The 20,192-nt window shown below is 43.7% G+C and overlaps 1 protein-coding gene across 1 annotated transcript; it reads right to left on the bottom strand.

Annotated features, from left to right (window-relative positions):
• Positions 1-171: 171 nt before the first annotated feature.
• FRRS1L (ferric chelate reductase 1 like) lies at positions 172-20,192 on the bottom strand. Its single transcript, XM_036433096.2, has 5 exons — positions 19,799-20,192; positions 11,156-11,240; positions 8,495-8,633; positions 5,139-5,385; positions 172-1,277 (listed from the first exon to the last, which is right to left on the bottom strand). Exons 1-5 carry the CDS (start codon positions 20,190-20,192, stop codon positions 1,105-1,107), a joined length of 1,038 nt encoding a protein of 345 aa, XP_036288989.2. The 3' UTR covers positions 172-1,104.

Here is a 20,192-nt window from a genome sequence, read left to right as displayed (position 1 = left end):
TAATCTAGGTGAATTCACTTTACGGGTCATTTCTCACCTATAATAATAAAAGCATAATATGCTAATTAGACCAGACATCCTTCTGGAAGACCTTCCGGATGAAGCCGGGGCTGCAAGAGCCAAGCCCCTTGCACGAATTTCATGCACCAAGCCTCTAGTTTTCTAATTTTAAAAAAATCTCATCTTAAAAATGTTTCTATGCTTAATTCCACAATCTGCAAAATGTTGGGTTGTCCAAATGCTTTAAATTTTTATTAAGATGATCTGATCTATTACTGTTTATGAAATCATTCTCACTGTATGTTACTCTGGCAACAGAATAGGCTGTAACCACAGATTAATACCTTAATTTATAAAACAGTGGTTGAATTCTAACTGCTAACAATGCCCATATTTTCTATCATTAACATAATTTTCATCTTCAGGATCAGCCAACTGTTTCTAAGCTTTCCAACAGCAATAAAAAAAAAAATGGTTTCTCATAGCTACTCACTAATTGAGAGGAAATCTCAAAGAAATATGAACCATTTTCATATTATTGTAATTTCCCCCATTCTTCCCATCAGCTGTGTAATTATCCAAAAGCACTTAAGCTTTATGAAAATTTGAAAGTTCTTCTGCCTTAAAGGCTGACTGTGAACTATGTCCATGCAGTAAAGTTCTCTTTAGCAATTTTCCAAGTAAGTCTCCTGAGCTGTGGTTGGAAGAGGAGAGGCGCTTTAGGGACAGGATCCCATGCTTAGCTCTTTATCTACCTTGCTACCTGTTATCTGACCAAGTCACAAAAAGGCAGCTGTCTGGGTCTCAGACCCCATTCAGTAAGAAGGCAATAATAATATTCATCAAACCAACTCAGAGATATTGTGAAGCTCAAATATGAAAACTTAGAAAAATTTTAAGTATTTTCCAAAAGTATGGGGTCATTATTAAACAATCCTCTTTGATTAGAAAAGAAGTTTGTTTTTTTCTTCCAAAAAGCTGAAATCATGAGTCCTTTTATTTTTAAAACAATAGAAGCTAAAATTATACTACATACTCTTTAAAAATATATATTTATACTGAAGACTTTCTAATCCATGGGATGTGCTGGCGTTGCAGCTGTGATTAAGGGGTTCCCATCAGTAAGTAGAAAGTCAGGGCAACAATGAGAAGCAAACAGAATGGAGAGGAGAAGGTCTGGTAGGCAGCTGATGGCATAAAAATGTCTTCATACTTGTAAATACTGACAACACGCTCAGAAGTAGGTGGTGAGTCTATATCGTGTCGGGTGATAGAGCCTTTAAAAAAAGAAATGAAAAGGAAGGGGCAATTAAAGAAAATTACATATTGAAAATGATATATTCTAACAATAGAAAAACAAAACAAAAACCTTTCCTGTTAAATAAGTAAGCAGTGACTATAAAGATCTGGAATCAGGTTATCAGAACTCTCGGAATTCCCCACAATTGCACATAGAATGAAGAACAGAGACGCTAGTTAAATTTATCCAAAAAGACAAGTTCCCCTGAATCTGCATACCCCCACAGCACCCCAGTTTTAAGCCTGCTACTTAGTACTGTAGGAATGCTTACTTTTAAGGTCTCTAATGAGTTTTATCTTACTGATACCAAAGGAAAACCATACTTTGATTTCAAAGAGCAAGAGCTACTAATTGCTTTCCTCAAATATATATTTTATAAATGGATTATTAACAACCCCTGAATACACTGGATTCCCTTACAGGTGGAAGCCTCTCTCACCTTGTCTATGGGACATAAAGTGGTAGCTTGCTCAAGTTGGATGGAACACTACAGGAAGTAGGAGGATTAAAATGCCAAATAAATGTTTTTTGTTAATCCTCATTTGAGGATACTTTTCCCGTTGATTTTTAGAGAGAGTGGAAGGAAGGGGAAAAGAGAAAGAGAGAAAGAAAGAGGAGGGAAGAGGGAGAGGGAGAGGGGAAGAAGGAGAGGGAGAAGGAAAAGGGAGAGAGGAGGGAGGGAGAAAGGAGGAGGTAGGAGGGAGGAGGGAAGAGGGAGAGGCAGACACATCAACGAGAGAAAGACACATTATTTGGCCGTCTCCTACAGGTGCCCTGACTGGGGCCAGGGAATTGAACCCGTAACCCAGGTGCACGCCCTTGACTGGAAATCAAACCTACGACCCTTTGGTGAGTAGGCCAGCACTCTAACCATAGAACAATACTGGACAGGGCCCAAATAAATATTTAAACAGAAAGGTTGCTTTTGACCTCTTTAGACGTGGAAAGAGGGAAAGGCTGTGTTTAAAGGCTACTTCATAGCTGATTAGAAGTGCCTGACCTCCTAAACCATATGAAATCCATATGGATGTAAGCCCTTTGAATAATCCATATGAAATTTGGGGTAGGAAGGCTAAGGCAGATACTTCAGAGCAAATGTCTCCTTGGAAACAGGCCTCAGGTAAAAGTCCTATCTGCCAGGGAAGCTGCACCAAACTTGACATGTCACTTCCCTGCCCCAGTGTCCATGTCGGCTCCTGTTGGCACTAATCAAACTGCTCAGGTTGGCGCGAGATTTCTCTCCCAGTAAATCCCTCCCCTCCCCTACCTGATGTCGCTTGGGCGTCCCCTGCAGACTCCTAGGCTTAACCAAGCAGTTCTAGTTTATGCCTTCCTTAGAGAACTCTAATCCACACCCCTCTTCAAACCTTAACTCAAGGTTTATCACCTCTGAGAGACCTCAAGAGCATGAAAAGTTTTCATCAATAGAGAGGTGTTAGGCCCTAGCCTGTTTGGCTCAATGGATAGAGCGTCGGCCTATGGACTAAAGGATCCCAGGTTCGATTCTAGCCAAGGGCACATGCCCAGGTTGCAGGCTCGATCCCCAGGAGAGGGCGTGCAGGAGACAGCCGATCAATGATTCTCTCTCTTTCATCATTGATGTTTCTATCTGTCTCTCCTTCTCTCTTCCTTTCTGAAATCAATAAATTAAAACATTTTTTTTTAAATAGAGAGGTGAGAGAAGGGCGTCCAAGAGACTGGAAAAGCACAAGCCTGGCAGTGGGTGGGAAGGTGCCTGTTTTGTTTGGAGACGGTGAGAACAGAAGTCCGGAGTGATCTCACCTCGCAAGGCAGAATGTGTAAGGAGATGAACTGTTGCAGGACAGCACTTTCCAGTTTGTAAAGCGATTTCAAGTACTTGTTTTCATCTAATCCTTACTATAGTTCTATAAAGTTGAAATTATTATTATCCCCATTTTAGATATACATAAATTGGAGTTCAGAATTTAGATGAAGGCTAGATACAGCTACCAAGGGGCAAAAGCAATGCACAAACCCAACGTTTCAGAGACCAAATGCCATCATTTGAAATGAGTTCCTTTCTCCAGGATAAGATAGGATTAATTTCCCAGGGTACTGAAAGTACTCGAAGACACAATTGCAGATCTACTGGTGTTAATCTGGGGCATATGCAAATGGGAAAGCTGTCTCAAAATCTATCTGAAGGCATCCCAATGTTTTTTCAATTAGAAACAGAAAAAAAAGTTTATGAACGCTCCAGACCAATCAATGGAAACAATTTGAAGCGGTGTGTGTGTGTGTGTGTGTGTGCAGATCAAACTGGGCAACATATAGTTGACAGGCACACAGTAAAGGAAGATGCAACTCCCAGGAGCCAGAAAAGTTCTCACACAAAGACTGCATAAACTGATGAACAAAAACAGATACAGAGACAGAACCATCGATCAGACATCAGACTGTCTAACCTCAGAGGGGAGGTAGGGTAGGGTGGGAGTAAGGGAGAGAGATCAACCAAAGGACTTGTATGCATGCATATAAGCCTAACCAATGGACACAGACACCAGGGGAGTGGAGGCATGAGTGTGTGTGTGTGTGGGGGGGGCAATAAGAACACATATATAATACCTTAATCAATAAAGAAGACAAAAACACCCCAAAACTGCAGACAAGATGTGCCCAGGCTTCTCAGGCCATTAGGCTGATCAGGTGGGAAATGCTGAAGACACAGCATAACTCGGTTTTAGCAGCTGCTAAAAGGTCTCAGGACATCCTTAGGTCTTTGTTGGGGAGATGCTGGAAGAACCTTGCCCCCCAAAGGGAGGTCAGCAACAAACCATATCCATGGGGGCTTGTTAGAAATGCAGGATCTCAGTCTTTCCACAGGCCACTGAATTGCATTTTAACGATAAAGGCAGGCATATCTCTGCACGTTAAAAATGTGAGGGGTAACGGGTTAAATTATAAGGTAATTTGGTGGATTTGTGACCATCAGGAGAGTCATAGAGTGAACACACTGAAATGCCTGACAATCTCCAGAGACCCTTTCCTGCTCAGTATTTGTTTGTTTGCATTTAGAGCATAAGGGCTAAGAGTTCTCACTGACTTTGGAGCCAGGCAGACCTAGAATTGAATATTAGTTTTCCATTAGTTAGTGGTAGTGCCCTGAGCAAGTTCCTTAGTCTCTAGAATCTTACCTAATAAAAGAGAAACATGCATATCAGCCATCACTCCACTATGCCCACAGCCAATCAGAGTGAGTATGCAAATTAACCCAACAAAGATGGAGGTTAATTTGCATGCACAAGCACAGAGCTGTGTGAAGCCTGCTCTGAGGGGAAGGGGGGCAGAAGAGGGAGCTACTGGAGATGGTGCTCCAGACAGAAGTGAGGTCTTGCCAGCTCTGGGTGACCTGGGAGAGGGGACTTGCTGGCTCTCTGGTGAGCTGGTAGCAGGGACTTGCTGGCTCCCAGGTGAGTGGGAGTGAAGCCAGGGGAAGGAAGGCCTATTCTTGCATGGATATCGTGCAACGGGCCTCTAGTCATAATACCTTTACATTTCAAGGATGTGGTGAGAAATAAATGGGAGCAGGTGAAAATTAAGCACAGTCACACCCCACAGATAGTAGTCAGGTGATCTGTTTCATTCAGCACTTAACTCATCATATGTTATCTTGTATTATTCAAGCTACGCGTGTTGTATACCTTATCCATTTGCATGTCTGTGTGAATGATAAATTCATTATAACCTGAAGGCAGGATCAAATCTCCTTTTTTAAACAATATTATCCTAAGTGCTTATCACTCTCTTGCCCAATAAATAACGAATGCCAGCACAGCAGTGTGCAATGTTTAATCCAGATGCCAAAATGCAAGCTTACCCTGAATGGCTGGACCCCAAGCAAACAGATAATACCAGCTCAGATGCAGGTCGACAATGGTTTCGTCTCTAGGAACGTTCACGGGGCGTTTAAATCTGCAGGTGACTCGATTGTTCTCGTAAACTCCTTCTTCATCTCTGGCAGGATTCCTCTGGATCTCCTTTGCCCACTGGCCTACGTTGTAGAAGTGCTGTATGCGGACCCTGCCATTGTCATCATGGACGCAGGCCATGACGTCATCACCACCCTGCCATGGAAAATAATGAAGAAAAAAGTCAGTATTTTGCAAATTTCTCTGCTAAAAAAAAAAAAAATTCAGCCCCAGCTGTTTGGCTCAGTGGATAGAGCATCGGCTTGTGGACTGAAGGGTCCTGGGTTCGAATCTGGACAAGGACACGTACCTCAGTTGCAGGCTTAATCCCCAGCCCTGGACAGGACTCTTGCAGGAGGCAACCAATGTATGTGTCTCTTTCACATTGATGTTTCTCTCTCTGTTTCTCCCGCTCCCTTCTATTCTCTAAAAAAAAAATCAGTGGAAAAATATCCTTGGATGAGGACTAACAAAAAATAATACAGAAAATTCACTGAGAAATAGATATCTCATTTGAAATCCCACCCCCAAAATTATTTTAAATGCCTTTAAAAAGCTTTCACTAAATGACCAAAGTTAACATCACAATGGCTGACATCAAATGCCTCCTGATATGATATTGAGAAAGGAATATGTCACTGGCTCTATAGTATTCTTGCCAAATACACAGAAACTAATCATTAAAAATACAATCAGACAAATCCAAATTGAGGGTCATTCTACAAAGAAAAAATTGGCCTCTAATTATAAAAAAAATCATAAAAGACCAAATTTTTTAAAAGGGTAAGGAACTATTTAATATTAAAGAAGATGAAATATACATGACAACTAATAGTGTAGTGTTCCTGGACAGTATCCTGGGCCATAAAATAAAAATTTTCATCAAGAACAGTATTGGGACAATTGGCAACATTTAAAAATAGACCATATAGTGGATAATACCATCAGATCAATGTTAAACTTCCTGAATTTAATAAGTAAATGGATTTAATCCCCAAAGTTTCCATAAAATAATAACAACAACAATAACAATAATAGTAGTAACGGTAGAAAGATAATGCATGTGTGGCAAATGTTATCATTTGTAAAGAAGTTCTGGACAGTGGCAATGGCTGCACCTGTGAATATAACTGATGCCACTGAACTGTATATTTTAAAATGGTTAAAATGGTAGCTTCTATGTAATGTACATTTTACCACAAAAAAGTTATCAATTGGTGATTCTTACATTGTACCATCCTTGCAGCTTGTCTTCAAAATAAGTAAAAAAAATATTAAAGGTGTTCATCAGTTCTAACAAATGTTCTGCTTTGTGCAGGATGTTGATAATGGTTGAGGCTACGTAAGTCAATGGAAATTTTCTGAATCCACTAATTCAATTTTGCTGTGAATCTAAAACTGCTGTAAAAATAAAGCCTAACCCTGGCCAATGACTTATTTGGTTGAGAACTGTCCTGTACACCAAAAAGGTTGCAGGTCTGATTCCTGGTCAGAGCACATACCCAGGATACGGGCTCATTCCCCAGTCAGGTAGCGTATGGGAGTGACGGGTTGATATTTCTCTCTCACATCGATGTTTCTCTCTCTCTCTCTCTCTCTCTCTCTCTCTCATCAATAAACATATTCAGGTGAGGATAAAAGTGAGAAACAAAAACCATGTACTTGGGTGAAAATTAAAAAATAATAAAGCCTAATAAAAATAATACACCATTTCAAAATAAGCTAAAGGCTATTAAAAGGGGTTCCATTTTGCTTTTTCCTGTGTATCAGGTTTTGAAAAAAAAAAAAATTTAGCCTGTGATTCTTATTGAAATAATAGGAGAAGAAAAGAGAAATCAGTAATGTAAAAGCCTTGAGGCAGCAAAATGTCAAACACAAAATTTGAATACTCCTCACTCAACCTCCCAGCTCTGGACCTCATAATCCTAACAGCTGCACCCGGTCCGCATATGCATTCCGGGACGGGAAATGGTCAGCTGCAACCCAAGCCAGCTCCTCGGTGTGGCACACACCTGCTCTTTCTCCTATTGACACCCCGGTAGGAAATGAGCGATGTAGATTCATATTTGTGCAATCTTACCAGTTGGACCCGTTGTTGTCTTCCTGCCTGGACTGGGAATGGAGGTCACCTCTCCTGGTGACCTCTCCAAGAACAAAGACCAGGGAGCTCTGACTGCCTGGACCATTCTCTCAGTTCCCTCCTACCACCCACCCATCCACAACCCACGTCCAATCCATTAGCGAAGCCTGCCTGACCTCCAAAAGTGATCCTGAACCTGAGCACCTCTCACCACCACCACTGCCGTGACCCTGGCCTGAGCTGCCCTCTTCTCACTGCCTGGATCTCAAGCAGGCCGGGGAAAAAGACGTGCATGCGCCAGGGTACAGAGGCCCAAGGAAGTCCGGCTGTTTGGAAAGCACCCTGGCACAGTGCAGTGGCAAATGACGGGGCTATAGAGAAAGGAGGGAAGGCAGCAGCAGAGGCAGAGAAAGGAGCAAAGGCAGGAGATGGGCAGCTGCCTGGATCCCCGGAGGCCTGCCTGTGCCTGGTCACAGTCCTTTCTGCGGTCCAGATGTGTCCTCACCCGGCAGAACTCTGGAAGACTGAATTGTCAGACCCAGTTCTTCGGCCCCCTGTTGTTCTAGTTCACACCCATACCTCTTCAGGGCCCCTTGGTAGGGGTGTGTTTATCCCGGCCCCTTCTTTTGCGCTTGGCTGTGTGACTTGCTTTGTGCAATGGAGTGTTAGCAGCTGCAACACGAGCAGAGGTTTAAAATAAGTTTGGGTTGTCTTTGCACTCCTGTCTCTGCCATGAACATAGCATGCCTTGGTGGTTGCTGGTTGCAGAATGAGCCCCTGCCAATGCACATGCATGAGCAGCAAATAAATCTTACTATTGAAAACCATGTGGCTTCGGAGGCTTTCCTTGCAGGAAGTCTGTGGAAATGGCTGATAAACAGAGGAACCATGAAACATCTGTGTTCTCCATACCTCCTCTGCCTTCCTTGTGTAAACTAGCTTGAATTTGTGTAAACTTGCAACCAGAGAGCCATATTAATATCCTCATTATCCTGCTTTGCCGAGTTTCTGTGCTTTGTGATGCTCTGCAAAAGCAACCAAATGCCAGAAATTAGCTTCTTGACTTTGAAAGTGGCAGTGGTCGCTTCACCAGGCCCATTCGCTAAACTCGAGCGTTCTCTAACCTCTCAAGTCACACAGCAAACGAAAGAGAAACATAAGCTTCTGTCGTGATGTGTGTCTCACCATTTTCCTGTCTGAAGAGAATCCAACTGCTACCCAGCCATCGGTGTCTGCACTCAGCTCAAATTCCACGTCAGCCCCTATGATCCGGTAGCTAAGGAAGTAGTCACAGGTCTCTGCGTTACAGCCTGGTTTTCCATATCTGTAAGGGACATCAAAACAGAGGTGACCCGAGAGGGGAAAGGGGGTCCAAGAGATGGTGATGGAAAGAGGTTAGACTTTGAGTGGTGAGCAGACAATGGGATATGATGGTAATTATACAATGCGCCCCTGAAACTTATGTGATGTTATTATTAGTGTTACCCCCCAATACATTTAATAAAAAACAGACGTGACTCCTTTATATTCTTATTTAAAATACATTAAAAGGACATCAATGAATGAGGCAGGATGCTAAGTGACATTACTGAGTAAATTAGATCATTGCTTCAGAAAACAGTTTCACTCAGTTGTGAGGGACCTCAGATATGATCTGCTTCATTTTATCTGCATATTAAAAGGGGTCCAGAGATGGGAAGGCTGCATAGTGAGTCAGTGGCTGCAACAGGACTTGAACCTGGGCCTCCAAACTCCCAGCCAGTGTTCTCTACACTATATTGGTGTCTCTCAAATATTAGCTTTTACTGAATTATTTCTGGATCTCTTTTAAATGAGAAAATTCTCCGAGTTAATAATTTAAATTATTTTTGTTAATTAGATGTATACCAATTCTTTCTACTTTAAAATTTGCAATTAAATAAACACCAAGTTGCAAATTAAATATAAATTACACTACAAAACCAGGAACACTTAAACTGACAGCGTTCATGTGATGAATGATGCGGTTTCTCTTAAAGGAACATTCCGCTCCCACACATATGGTATGTCTGACTGTACTGTGCAGGGTCTTTTAACTGAGCACAGGACTCACTCTCCTCCACTTTTATCTGAATGACTGCAAAACCCTGGCATGTACAATGCACCCACTTGAATACCTCACTGGCATTACTGAGCATGAATGCATCTTCTATTTATAAAATTTGCCTTTGCTCCATAGGTTCTGATACAACCACAAATCCAGACACTAAAGCATACAGTACTACAAGGTGTCTCTCCACAGAATCAGATTATGCATACATCGATCTTTTAAAGAAGCACCATTGAAAAAAAGACACAAATTTATTTTATTTATTTTCAGTTTCCCTGAGGAATGTTTTTAATTTTAAAAAATTAAAAAAAATTTTTTTCAAGTACAATTGATACTCAATATTATGTTAGTTTTCAATGTATAGCATAGTGGTTAGACAGTTATGTAACTTCCAAAGTGATGTCTCTGATAAATCTAGTACCCACTTGCACCTTACAGAGTTATTACAATATTACTGACTGTATTTCCTATTCTGTACTTTACATCCTTGTGACTATTTGGTAATTGCCAATTTGTACTTCTTAATCCCTTCACCTTTTTCACCCACTCCCTTCCCATCTGGCAGCCATATGTCTGTCCTTTGAATATATATCATCTGTTTCTTTCTTGAAAACAGAAATGTAAATTTTCTTACAGAGGACTTGTGGGTCCTTTAAGAACTGACAAGTCCTAGTTTGAGGAATACTCTTTTACACCTTTTTTAGGGTGACAGAAAATTGTAGCAATGGTGTGATCATTGAAACTCAGATGGAAGGTATCTGAAGGAATAAGACACAAACCCACTAAGTGCTGACTGAGGAGGGAGGCAAGGATTAGGCAGGGACTCTGAGCAGCCAGGGTGAGGTATAAACTCCACACAATAAGGAACTTGGGTGGAAAAGGTTAAGAACAGCTAAATCAGGAGTGAATGGGCCAGAAAAGAGGTCACCCTGAAGCCAGCAGGGTACTAAAATTCCTTCGCTTCTCAAAAATATCCCTTAGTGACCAGAATTAATACATTAAAGGTCATTATCCTTAATATTAGTATTATTGGATTATTTTTATTCCTTAGAATGTTCTGGTAATCCAAAGAAAAGCTCAAAAGCCCTAATTCAATCCTCCCCCCCATCTCCTCCATAGATCTTGAGCAATGAACCAAAAAAATATAAATCAGAACTTTAGAACAGTGACCGAACAAATCTTTACTTAAGGACAATTTGTTTCAGAAAAAAAAAAAAAATACAAAGAGAAGGAAGTTTTACGACAAACCAGAGCTATCTTTGTGGGAGGCCCACTGTCACTACTACTGTTTTCTAGCTCTAGCCCATCATGCCATGATAGAATACTATTAATAATCACGGAATGCCTCACTACAATAACCAGTGCTCAATGACTATTAATAGTTAATATCATACATCATGACTATTTATTTCAAAAGGAATTGGGTATTAGACATGTTTATCCTTGTCTGTCTTGGCCATGTCCCACCTAATGAACGTGGGCATATCTGTGTCACATGATTCTTCTTCATACAGCCAATTGGTTAGGAATAGACAACGATGCCAATGGCAGCACAGTCAACATGAAGAATGTTCCCGTGATCCAGGCCTTTAAGACTGTGAACTGGGGTGGCTCTCAGAAACAGGCCACATCCCTGCCAAAGGTCCGAAGGAGTACAGGCCCCTGGTTAGGATGGGCTGCATGCAATTCCAATTCTATCCTGAGAAATAAAAGCAACATCTCAGTCTTAAAGTTATCCAATTCACAGGTCTACCAACCTAAAGCATCCCTTAGTTTTGCCACAGTCATCCACTTTGATTTTGGCAAATGGATCCACAGGAGGAGCAGTAGGGAAAGGGTAACCTGGAGAGCGAGAATAAATAATGGTTAGAAAGTCCAGTAACAACGTTTTCAATGATAATTTTAAAAAAATTACATTTTCTATCTTCTGTCACACCCATCTAGATGTAGACGTAAGGCCTCAGAAGAGAGCCCTGTGTAAACTTACTCTCTTCATGAGAGGAGAATGCAGGGTACACATCCTTGAACTGAGTCTTACATGTTACGGAGAATAAGTGATGTTTCCCTCATTTACAGGCAAGGAAACTGAAGCACTGAGAGGGGGCATAATTTCCTATGAACACTGGCTCACCACTGTGACCTGGGAGCTTAAAAAAAATCACAATTTTAATTCAATACACATGCTCTAAGAGGAAAAAAAAAAAAAAAAAAAAAGCCCTGGCTAGTGTGGCTCAGTTGGTTGGATATCATCCTATGCACCTAAAGGTCACTGGTTTGATTCCGGGTCAGGGCACATGCCCAGGTTGCAGGTTTAATCCCTACACAGGGTGTGGCAACCCACTGATGCTTCTCTCTCCCATCGATGATTCTCTCTGTCTCTCCTTCTCCCTTTCTCTCTCTCTAAAAGCTCTCTCTAAAAGCAATAAAAACATGTTTTAAAATTTAACAATGACTATATTCAGTAATAGAGGTTTTCCATTTATATATGTGATAACAGAATTTTTCCATCACTGCCAACTTCCATTTTTCACTAAGCTGCATATAACATTTTCATATTCACTAAATTCTTTACACACATCATTTCTAACAGCTGTGTATTTCTCTTGTAACATTGCTTGGCATCAGAATGCATTAAAACATACACCGAAGGGCAAGCCTACGTTATGCTTCCAGTTTGTAACAAAAATAATATTCTCCTAGGCTGTTTCCTTAGTGTACGAAGGAGTCAAGTGTGATTCATCTTGTATGATATTCTCTCCCCAGCATCAAGCCTAGCACTGGCCACTGAATAAATGATTGACAAATGAATAAATAAAACCACCCTTTAGCATTAGGAAAATAAACACACATTTTAAAAAAATACTGTCTTATTAGTTTTTCACCTTATTTTGATGTCTTATTTTATTTGTAATGTGTGTGTGTTTTTGAAGTGAGATTCTGTTTATTTTGTTCTATGAGTTATCCTTTAAGGAAAAAAAAAAAAAGCCACTGGACTGCATTTTCCTGGCACACAAGAGTATATTTTGGGCAGGGGTGGGGAACCTTTTTTCTGCCAAGGGCCATTTGGATATTTATAACACCATTTTCAGGCTGTACAAAATTATCAACTTAAAAAAAATTAGCCTGCTCTATTTGGCCAAAGATTTAATTAACTCACCCCTAGTACCTTGGCAAGGCCTGCCTTAGATGAGACTTTTGTTTTTCTTTTTATATTTATATATGCTGAATGCTGCAAACTACGCTGAGCCTCTTCATATAATGTTCTTCCTGATATTTCTCACTGCGGTGTTGTCCCAGGAGGCTGACAGGCCGATTCCACGAGGAAGGCTTGGCAACAGCATTGGGGAGTCCCCTGGACTCGCCCTCTGTGTGTCTACACCAGCTATTGCTGAACTGTTTCCTTTATAATAAAACTATACTCTCTGTAGGTCCGGTGCTTTCCTGAGTCCTGTGAGACATTCTAGTGGGTGCCCCTGAGTTGGTAGCCAGTTGGTCTGAGCTGTCTTTCTATGGGCCACCCCTTTCACTTGTGATAACTGTGGGTCATTAATACCAAAAATAAGCTTCAGTGTACTCATTGGGGCTGGCATCAGAATAGAAGCAGGTTTTTCAATATTACATAAAATAAGTTGATCTATTTGGCATAAAATAAGTTGGGACTATGTGCCAGTATCTAAGATCCTGCTAGGCTGCAAAAAGTCTTTTATGTCCCCAAGACCATTATCCTGAAACTCCAGCATGACTACTACCTGGTAAGATAATTACCAAAAGTGCCTGCAGCAGAACCTGGGCCTAAAGTTCAGGTTCCAGCCCTAGCCAGTTTGGCTCAGTGGCTGAGCATCAGCCTGCGTACTGAAGGGTCCCGGGTTTGATTCTGGTCAAGTGTATGCACCCTGTGTGTTCTGGATTTCATTTCATTGTTAAGTTTCATGCTGGGAGCTTTGACCAACCTCCCTGTCCTTAGCAAGTATCTCGAAGCCTTCTAGTTGATGATTATGAGTTCCATAATATGTAACTATAGTTTTTATTAGTAATGACTGGTATGGCATGACAACAGAGATAAATATCCAACTGGAAAAAATACTGATTACAAGCAATCATCTATCACAAGACCACCAGGAGGTACGACCGTGAGGGCTACTGCGTTCTTCATCCCTTTGTCTTGTCTATCCTTAGACCCTGAGTGATACTATTGCAAAAAACACTGCACCAGGTGTCCGGTAGCAGAGAATAATCTGTGCCCAGTGCTGGGTTGTCTGTTCCCTCTGGCTCAATCTTCCTAGAGGGAAATCACCCTACGATAAATTCTGATACAGTCTGTGGAGTTGCTTGGCTGTCTAAAAACACCTCATTTGGCCCTAATTGATTTGGCTCCGTGGATAGAGCGTCAGCCATTGGACTTTCTGAAAGGTCCCGAGTTTTATTCTGGTCAGGGTCATCGGCCTTGGTTGCGGGCACATCCCCAGTGGGAGGCGTGCAAGAGGCAGCTGATCAATGTTTCTCTCTCATTGATGTTTCTAAGTCTCTATCCCTCTCCCTTCCTTACTGTAAAAAAATCAATAAAATATATTTTTTTAAAAAAACACCAAAAAAAAAAAAAAAGAAAAAGAAAAAAAACACACACCTCATTTGGGTGGCTGTTACATCTTTGCCCCACCATCTGCCATGGGTTTCTACCTGGATATTCCACAAGCACATCAATCCCATAGCCTAGCATTAAGCTCCCCACCTCCCAAATGCTCTTCCTCCTACGCTTCCTGTGGCAGTGAAGAATGCCACCACCCACCACAGTCTTCCAAGCCTGGAACTGTAGTCCTGGGTCTCTCCACCTGCTATATGCACTCACCCACCATCCTTTTACTAGTATTGCCACCCTAGAAACCTGAGTCTGCCCTTTCACACCCTGCCATCTCTTATCCGCCCCCCCCCCCTTCCTTCACCACCTGCCAGCTTTCTAAAATGGGGAACTGATCTTGTCACATCACTGTTTAAAGACCTTTATTGGCCTCCCCCGCCCTGTCCCCACCATCCTTTCTTTCCTGCACTTACTCGTCTACCTTGGTCTAGAGATACATGGGTTAGAACCCCCAGACACGGCCAGCTCTTCTTTCTCCCCTTACATTGTCCACCCCCCATTTTTCACTACTGGTTTTGGGGTTTTGTTTGTTTGTTGTTGCTTGTTTCTTTCCCTCCATTTTGGGGGCTATTTCTTTTAAATGTTTTTATTGATTTTTGGAGAGAGAGGAAGGGAGAAGGATAGAGACAAAGAAAGATAGATGAGAAACATCATTAACTGGCTGCCTTCTGCATGCTCCTCCTCCCCGCACTGGGGATCAAATCAGAAACCCAAGCATGTCTCCTGACTGGAAGTTGAACCAGTGACCTCTTGGTTCATGGGTCAATGCTAAACCACTGAACCACACCAGCTGGGCTTGGTGCTATCGGTTTTCTTTTTTGCTAAAATAAAAACTTAGATTGAGACCAAATAATATTGGGTTAGGGCAGTGGAGGGCAAATTGTGGTTCTTGAGCCACATGAGGCTCTTTGGCCCCTTGGGTGTGGCTCTTCCACAAAAATACCACATGCAGGTGCACACGTACAGTGTGACTGAAACTTCGTGGGCCATGCACAGAAGTCGGTTTTCAGCCTGGGTGAGTCTATTTTGAAGAAGCGGCGTTAGAACACTCAAGGGGCCAAAGAGCCGCATGTGGCTGGAGAGCTGTGGTTTGCTGACCACTGGTTTAGGGAAAAACCCCCCCTCCTCTCCTCCCACTTTCCTCTTCTCACATGTGCCCTATAAAACTTCCAATAACTATTCTGTTGTGGAGACCAGTGAAGCCACTTTTTCTCCCTTCGGATATCCCTGTAACACAAGAGGTACTTATTTTCGTGGTTGCTTTTTATTTTTTCAGGTTCTCAATATGGTTTTGTGGTTTCCATCCCTGTCTTACTCACAGATACCATCTATTCCTTTCCTGTAATCCCTTGAGCCCGTTTTGCCATTCTCCACTGAGTGGTTAATGGCTTCTGGTTTGCTATTTAGTGCCTCTAATTAACTGCTTGGATCGCAGCCCTCAGGTATTAATGTAGTCCTTGAGTCCTTGCGTCCTTGATATTTTAACCAGAAATTATCTGCTCTGATCTCTGAGAGCCCCTGCAACAGCATCTGCCTCTTTCTGGACTGCGAGAGTCATCATTTCCACTCAGCAGAATCACATCCTGAAGTAAAGTTGTCCCGGGACTTTGGAAAATGGAAAGCCACACACACACACACACACACACACACACACACACACACACGGAGCCTGTTTAGCAAAGCGTTACCCAAGGCACTCTTCCACTCAGTAACCTGCGGTTCTCAACTGCCTACCTACCAATCCCCTCTTCTGAAGTCCACTCAGGAAAGTATCCCATCCCGCTTGTCCCTCTGCACTTCCTAGGGACCCTCCGTTCCAGGCAGGCTGGACAGCTTGCACACCTTTTCCTTAAAGTAAATCAACAATCCCATACAGCTCTCTGCTACATCCTGGCTCAGTGGTCAGCAAACTCATTAGTCAACAGAGCCGCGGTTTGCCAACCACTGTCCTGGCTGAATGACTTTAGCTAAAATATCTAAATCTTCTGTGGGTCAGTTTTCTTCACTGTAAAGTGGAGAAAACTGTAGTATCTAACTCAGAGTATTGCTGTGAAGATTAAAATTAATATGTAAAAGGTACTTAAAACAGAGCCTGGCACGTAGGAAGCACTTATTAACGATTAGCTCCAATTAGTGTTATTATTGGGCTAGATTCATGGGGGATACAGAGATAAATTAGTTATAGATTATCTTTAAAGATATAGATTGTTTTTATAAATTACTTATCTTTTTTTGTGCTTCATCTTTCTATCTTGGGTTCAGTAAAAGGTTCAGAGATTATAAGCTATCTCCTGCCCATAAAAAGTATAAAAACAGTGTTTCTACTTTTTCTTTTTCACTGAGCAAGGTGATACTATATTTGTTCAAAACAAGGAACAAATGAAGAGATGCTATAAATGAAAAATTGTGAATATGTGCGAGTGTGAGAGGGGTCTTTTTATCCTCAGATAGTAACTGTCTATGCATCTCAAAGGGGAAAAGCATGGAGGTAACATTTGCATCCCAAATGTTTATGTGTAGGGCAGTGAGTTATGTAGCTGCATACAATATGCAGTCGATGTAGGAAGAATATAAGCAGATGAAGGGAACTCTGCCCTTCCAGGCCCTGCTCTTCTCTCTACTGCCTCACCAGCTCTTTCCCAAGATAGGAAAAACTGTGATCTGAACTCGGTGGTCAGGAGCGAATTGACTGGGCCATGTCTTACAAGTGGTCAGGTCACTGTGCCTGAAAGATAGCAACCAAGTATGGTGTTATCCCCTTTTCCTTCCTATACAGGCCATGGCCCCAAAGGCAAGCCAGCCACCATCACCCGTGTGACTGTGGAAAGTCTCAGGGTCTGTTCCTTAGGCCTAGCTTGTGGGTCTTAGCAGCTGGGAGAAGAGAGCAGGAGGCTTGCTTTACTTGGGACTTAACCCTAAGCCTGTGGTCGGCAAACTACGGCTCGCGAGCCACATGCGGCTCTTTGGCCTTGAGTGTGGCTCTTCCACAAAATACCATGCCTGGGAGAGTCTATTTTAAAGAACTGGTGTTAGAAGAAGTTTAAGTTTAAAAAAATTTGGCTCTCAAAAGAAATTTCAGTCGTTGTACTGTTGATATTTGGCTCTGTTGACTAATGAGTTTGCCGACCACTGCCCTAAGCCAACACCCAGCTCAGTTCTTGTTTTTGTTGTTGTTTTTGAGAGAACAACCAGATAGGCTATTTAGCCATAATCATGTGGTAATTTGTTTTACATTCTACTTTGTTCTAAATACCACATAGATTCTGGGCTAAGAACCTTAAGATAAAGAGGGATGCTTGGTAAGATTCAAGTCCTAAGACCCTATTCAAACTTCTTCCTGCACGTGCAGAATATGTGAGAGGGACAAGCAAACTGGGGATCTGTATACATATCGCATGCCCTGCTGCTCCTGTGCAGTCACCTCACCTAAATGTCCTCCCTCTTCTGCCTCACCAAAGTCTTTCATACTTCCCAGCTAACTCTATAAAGCCTTCCTATGGCTGCAGCCCACCTGATGTCCATGTTCATGAAACTGTCTGGGTTATACAACTAACTATTCTCTCTGGAGATACAAACTGAGCATCTGATCTTGTTCTTCATTTGTTAGGTCTGTGTGCCCAATGAGAATATAAGCTTTCATGTGCCACATCTGAGTGTGATAGGCTGACTATGAACAGAATAAATATGTTTTAGATGTTTTCAGAAGCAGATGGACTTTGGGATACTTGTTCTTTTCAAGAGTAAAAGATTCTGCATCTGCTTGTTGTGTACTCCCTGCCTCCCTTCCCCCTATTCTCTCCTTCTCCCTGGCCACATGGCTAACCAGCTAGAAGACTACATTTCCCAACCTCCTTTGCAGCTAGGTCATATAATTATGTTCTTGACCAAAGGAATGTGAGCAGCAGTGATCTGTACAGCCAGCTTAAGAGGAAACTGCTTGCCCCGAACTTCCGTTCTTCTCCTTTCCTCAAGCTTGAACAAGGACATGCAAGCAACTCAACTTCCACACAGATGAGGACCAAGTCTTAGGAGATGATGAAGCAATCAGATGGAAGGAACCTGAGTCCATGAATGACCTTGTGGATCAGAGCTGTCCCACCAGCTCAGACCAGCCTGACTCATGTGAGACAAAAACAAACCATCTTACTTAAGCCACTGTATATTGAGGACTCTGTTTTAGCAGTTAAGCCTCTGCCCAACTAATATATTTTCCCAAGTCCATTCTCTCCATCTTCCTTAATACACTAATTCCAATTTTTAAATTGGACTTATTACTTCCCAGCTAAAAGGCTACACATCCCAGCTTCCTTTGCAACTAACTATGAGTGACCATATGACTAAGTTGTGGCTCAGTAGGATTGTTATATGGGACTTCTGCATAATCTTCTTATAGTCAATGATCTTCCCACTTCCTCTTTCCTACTGTCTGGAAAGTGAATATAATGGCCGGAGATCACGCAGCCATTTTGGCCCATGAAGTCACACGCTAAGAATTGTGAAGAAGCCCTAACCGGTTTGGCTCGTGGATAGTGCTTTGGCCTGCGGACCCTTGAGTCTCAGGTTTGATTTCAGTCAAGGGTATGTGCCAGTAGGGGATGTGCAGGAAGCAGCTGATCAATGTTTCTCTCTCATCGATGTTTATAACTCTCTATCCCTCTCCCTTCCTCTCTGTAAAAAATCAATAAAATATATGAGAGAGAGAGAGAGAGAGAGAGAGAGAGAGAGAGAGAGAGAGAAGATATCCAGGGTCTCTGATGACCGGTTCTGGGCTGCCTACTTCCAGATTTCTATATATGACAGAGAAACTTCTATCTTATTTATTTAAGCTATTAATCTTTATTTGGTGTAGGTAGCTAAACCTAATCCTCAGTAACAGACATATCCATTACATATTAGTTGCTGGGACACAGATTTCAAGTCCTAAATATATACATTTTATTTTATTTTATTTTACTTTATTTTATTTTACTTTATTTTTACTATTTCTCCTAGCAGAAGAAAATGAAAACGACTACTTTCCAAATGGCAGGAAAAAAGAGGCCCGCTTCCCTTCCTTCCAAGCAGAACCACTGGCTTTGTGCTGCTCACGGAAGCATCCCCACGGGGAGGTCTCTGGCTGGCAAGCCCCAGCCTCCGGGCCCAGCAGGCCCCACAATGGAGGCTCACACCGGGGGATGGGGTAGAAGCGGAGAAGAAGTGACCCGGCGCTGGCGGCGGGGCAGGGGGCAAGCACAGATCGAGGCGGAGAGGTCAGGGCGCTCGCCTCTGCGAATCTAGGTCAGTGCTCGCGGGGAGGAAATACGGCAGCATCGTTTTTAAGTCTGGATTTCTGATTTCCGCTGCCGGCTGCTCCCATCTCACCCAGCCCGGGCCAGATGGCAGCCTTCCCGACTAACGGTTCCCCCCTCCCCCCTCCCGCTTCCCTCCCATACACACCTGACCGAGAGGGTGGGGGCCAGGTGCTGAACACGGGGGGGGGGGGGGGGGGAAGGGGTAGAGGGAACTCCACCTGTCCGCAGCTTCGCAGGTCTTGGCTGGCACCCTCCCCCGGCCTCAGTCTCCCCACCTGCAAAGCGGACAGCTCTGCGGGCCCCGTTACCGGGCGGATGGGGGTCTGAGCGCTGCGCTCTCCGCCCGGCCTCGGCGGTGCAGGAGCTGCCTCCGCGCGCATCCTTTCCAGCTCCCCATCCCCGCAGCCGCCCCTCACCCGGGGCTCCCTGCCCGCCATCCCGCCTCCCCCCGCCCCCCTCCGCCCCCCTCTCACCTTCCTCCGACAGGTAGCGCAAGTCGTAGAACTCTCCAGCGAAGGTGCCGTAGGAGGAGTCGTGGCGCCGCACCGCTTCGTCGGCGCCCGCGTCGCCCCGCACGCGGCCTCGGGGTCCCCGGCCCCCCGGCCCCGCGCCGTCATCCCCGGGGCTGGCGGCGCAGGCGGCCGGCCCCGCCAGCAGCAGCCAGAGCAGCGGCGCCCAGGCCCCCCGGCTCCGCCCCGGCGGCCGCGCCATCGCTGCGCTCCGGTCCCTCGGCCGGGCCGCTCGGCCGCTGCGGGGGCTGCGGGCGCGGGGCCGGGACCTCACCGCCGCCGCCACCAGTCCCCCGCCCGCAGCCCGCGCAGCCGCGCAGCCGCCCGCTCCCGCCGCCTCCCCGCTCGGTCTGCGCAT

This window comes from Pipistrellus kuhlii, unplaced genomic scaffold (genome assembly GCF_014108245.1).
Source record: "Pipistrellus kuhlii isolate mPipKuh1 unplaced genomic scaffold, mPipKuh1.p scaffold_m20_p_12, whole genome shotgun sequence".
Taxonomy (NCBI): Eukaryota; Metazoa; Chordata; class Mammalia; order Chiroptera; family Vespertilionidae; genus Pipistrellus; species Pipistrellus kuhlii.
This window is presented reverse-complemented; position numbering and strand designations above follow the sequence as displayed.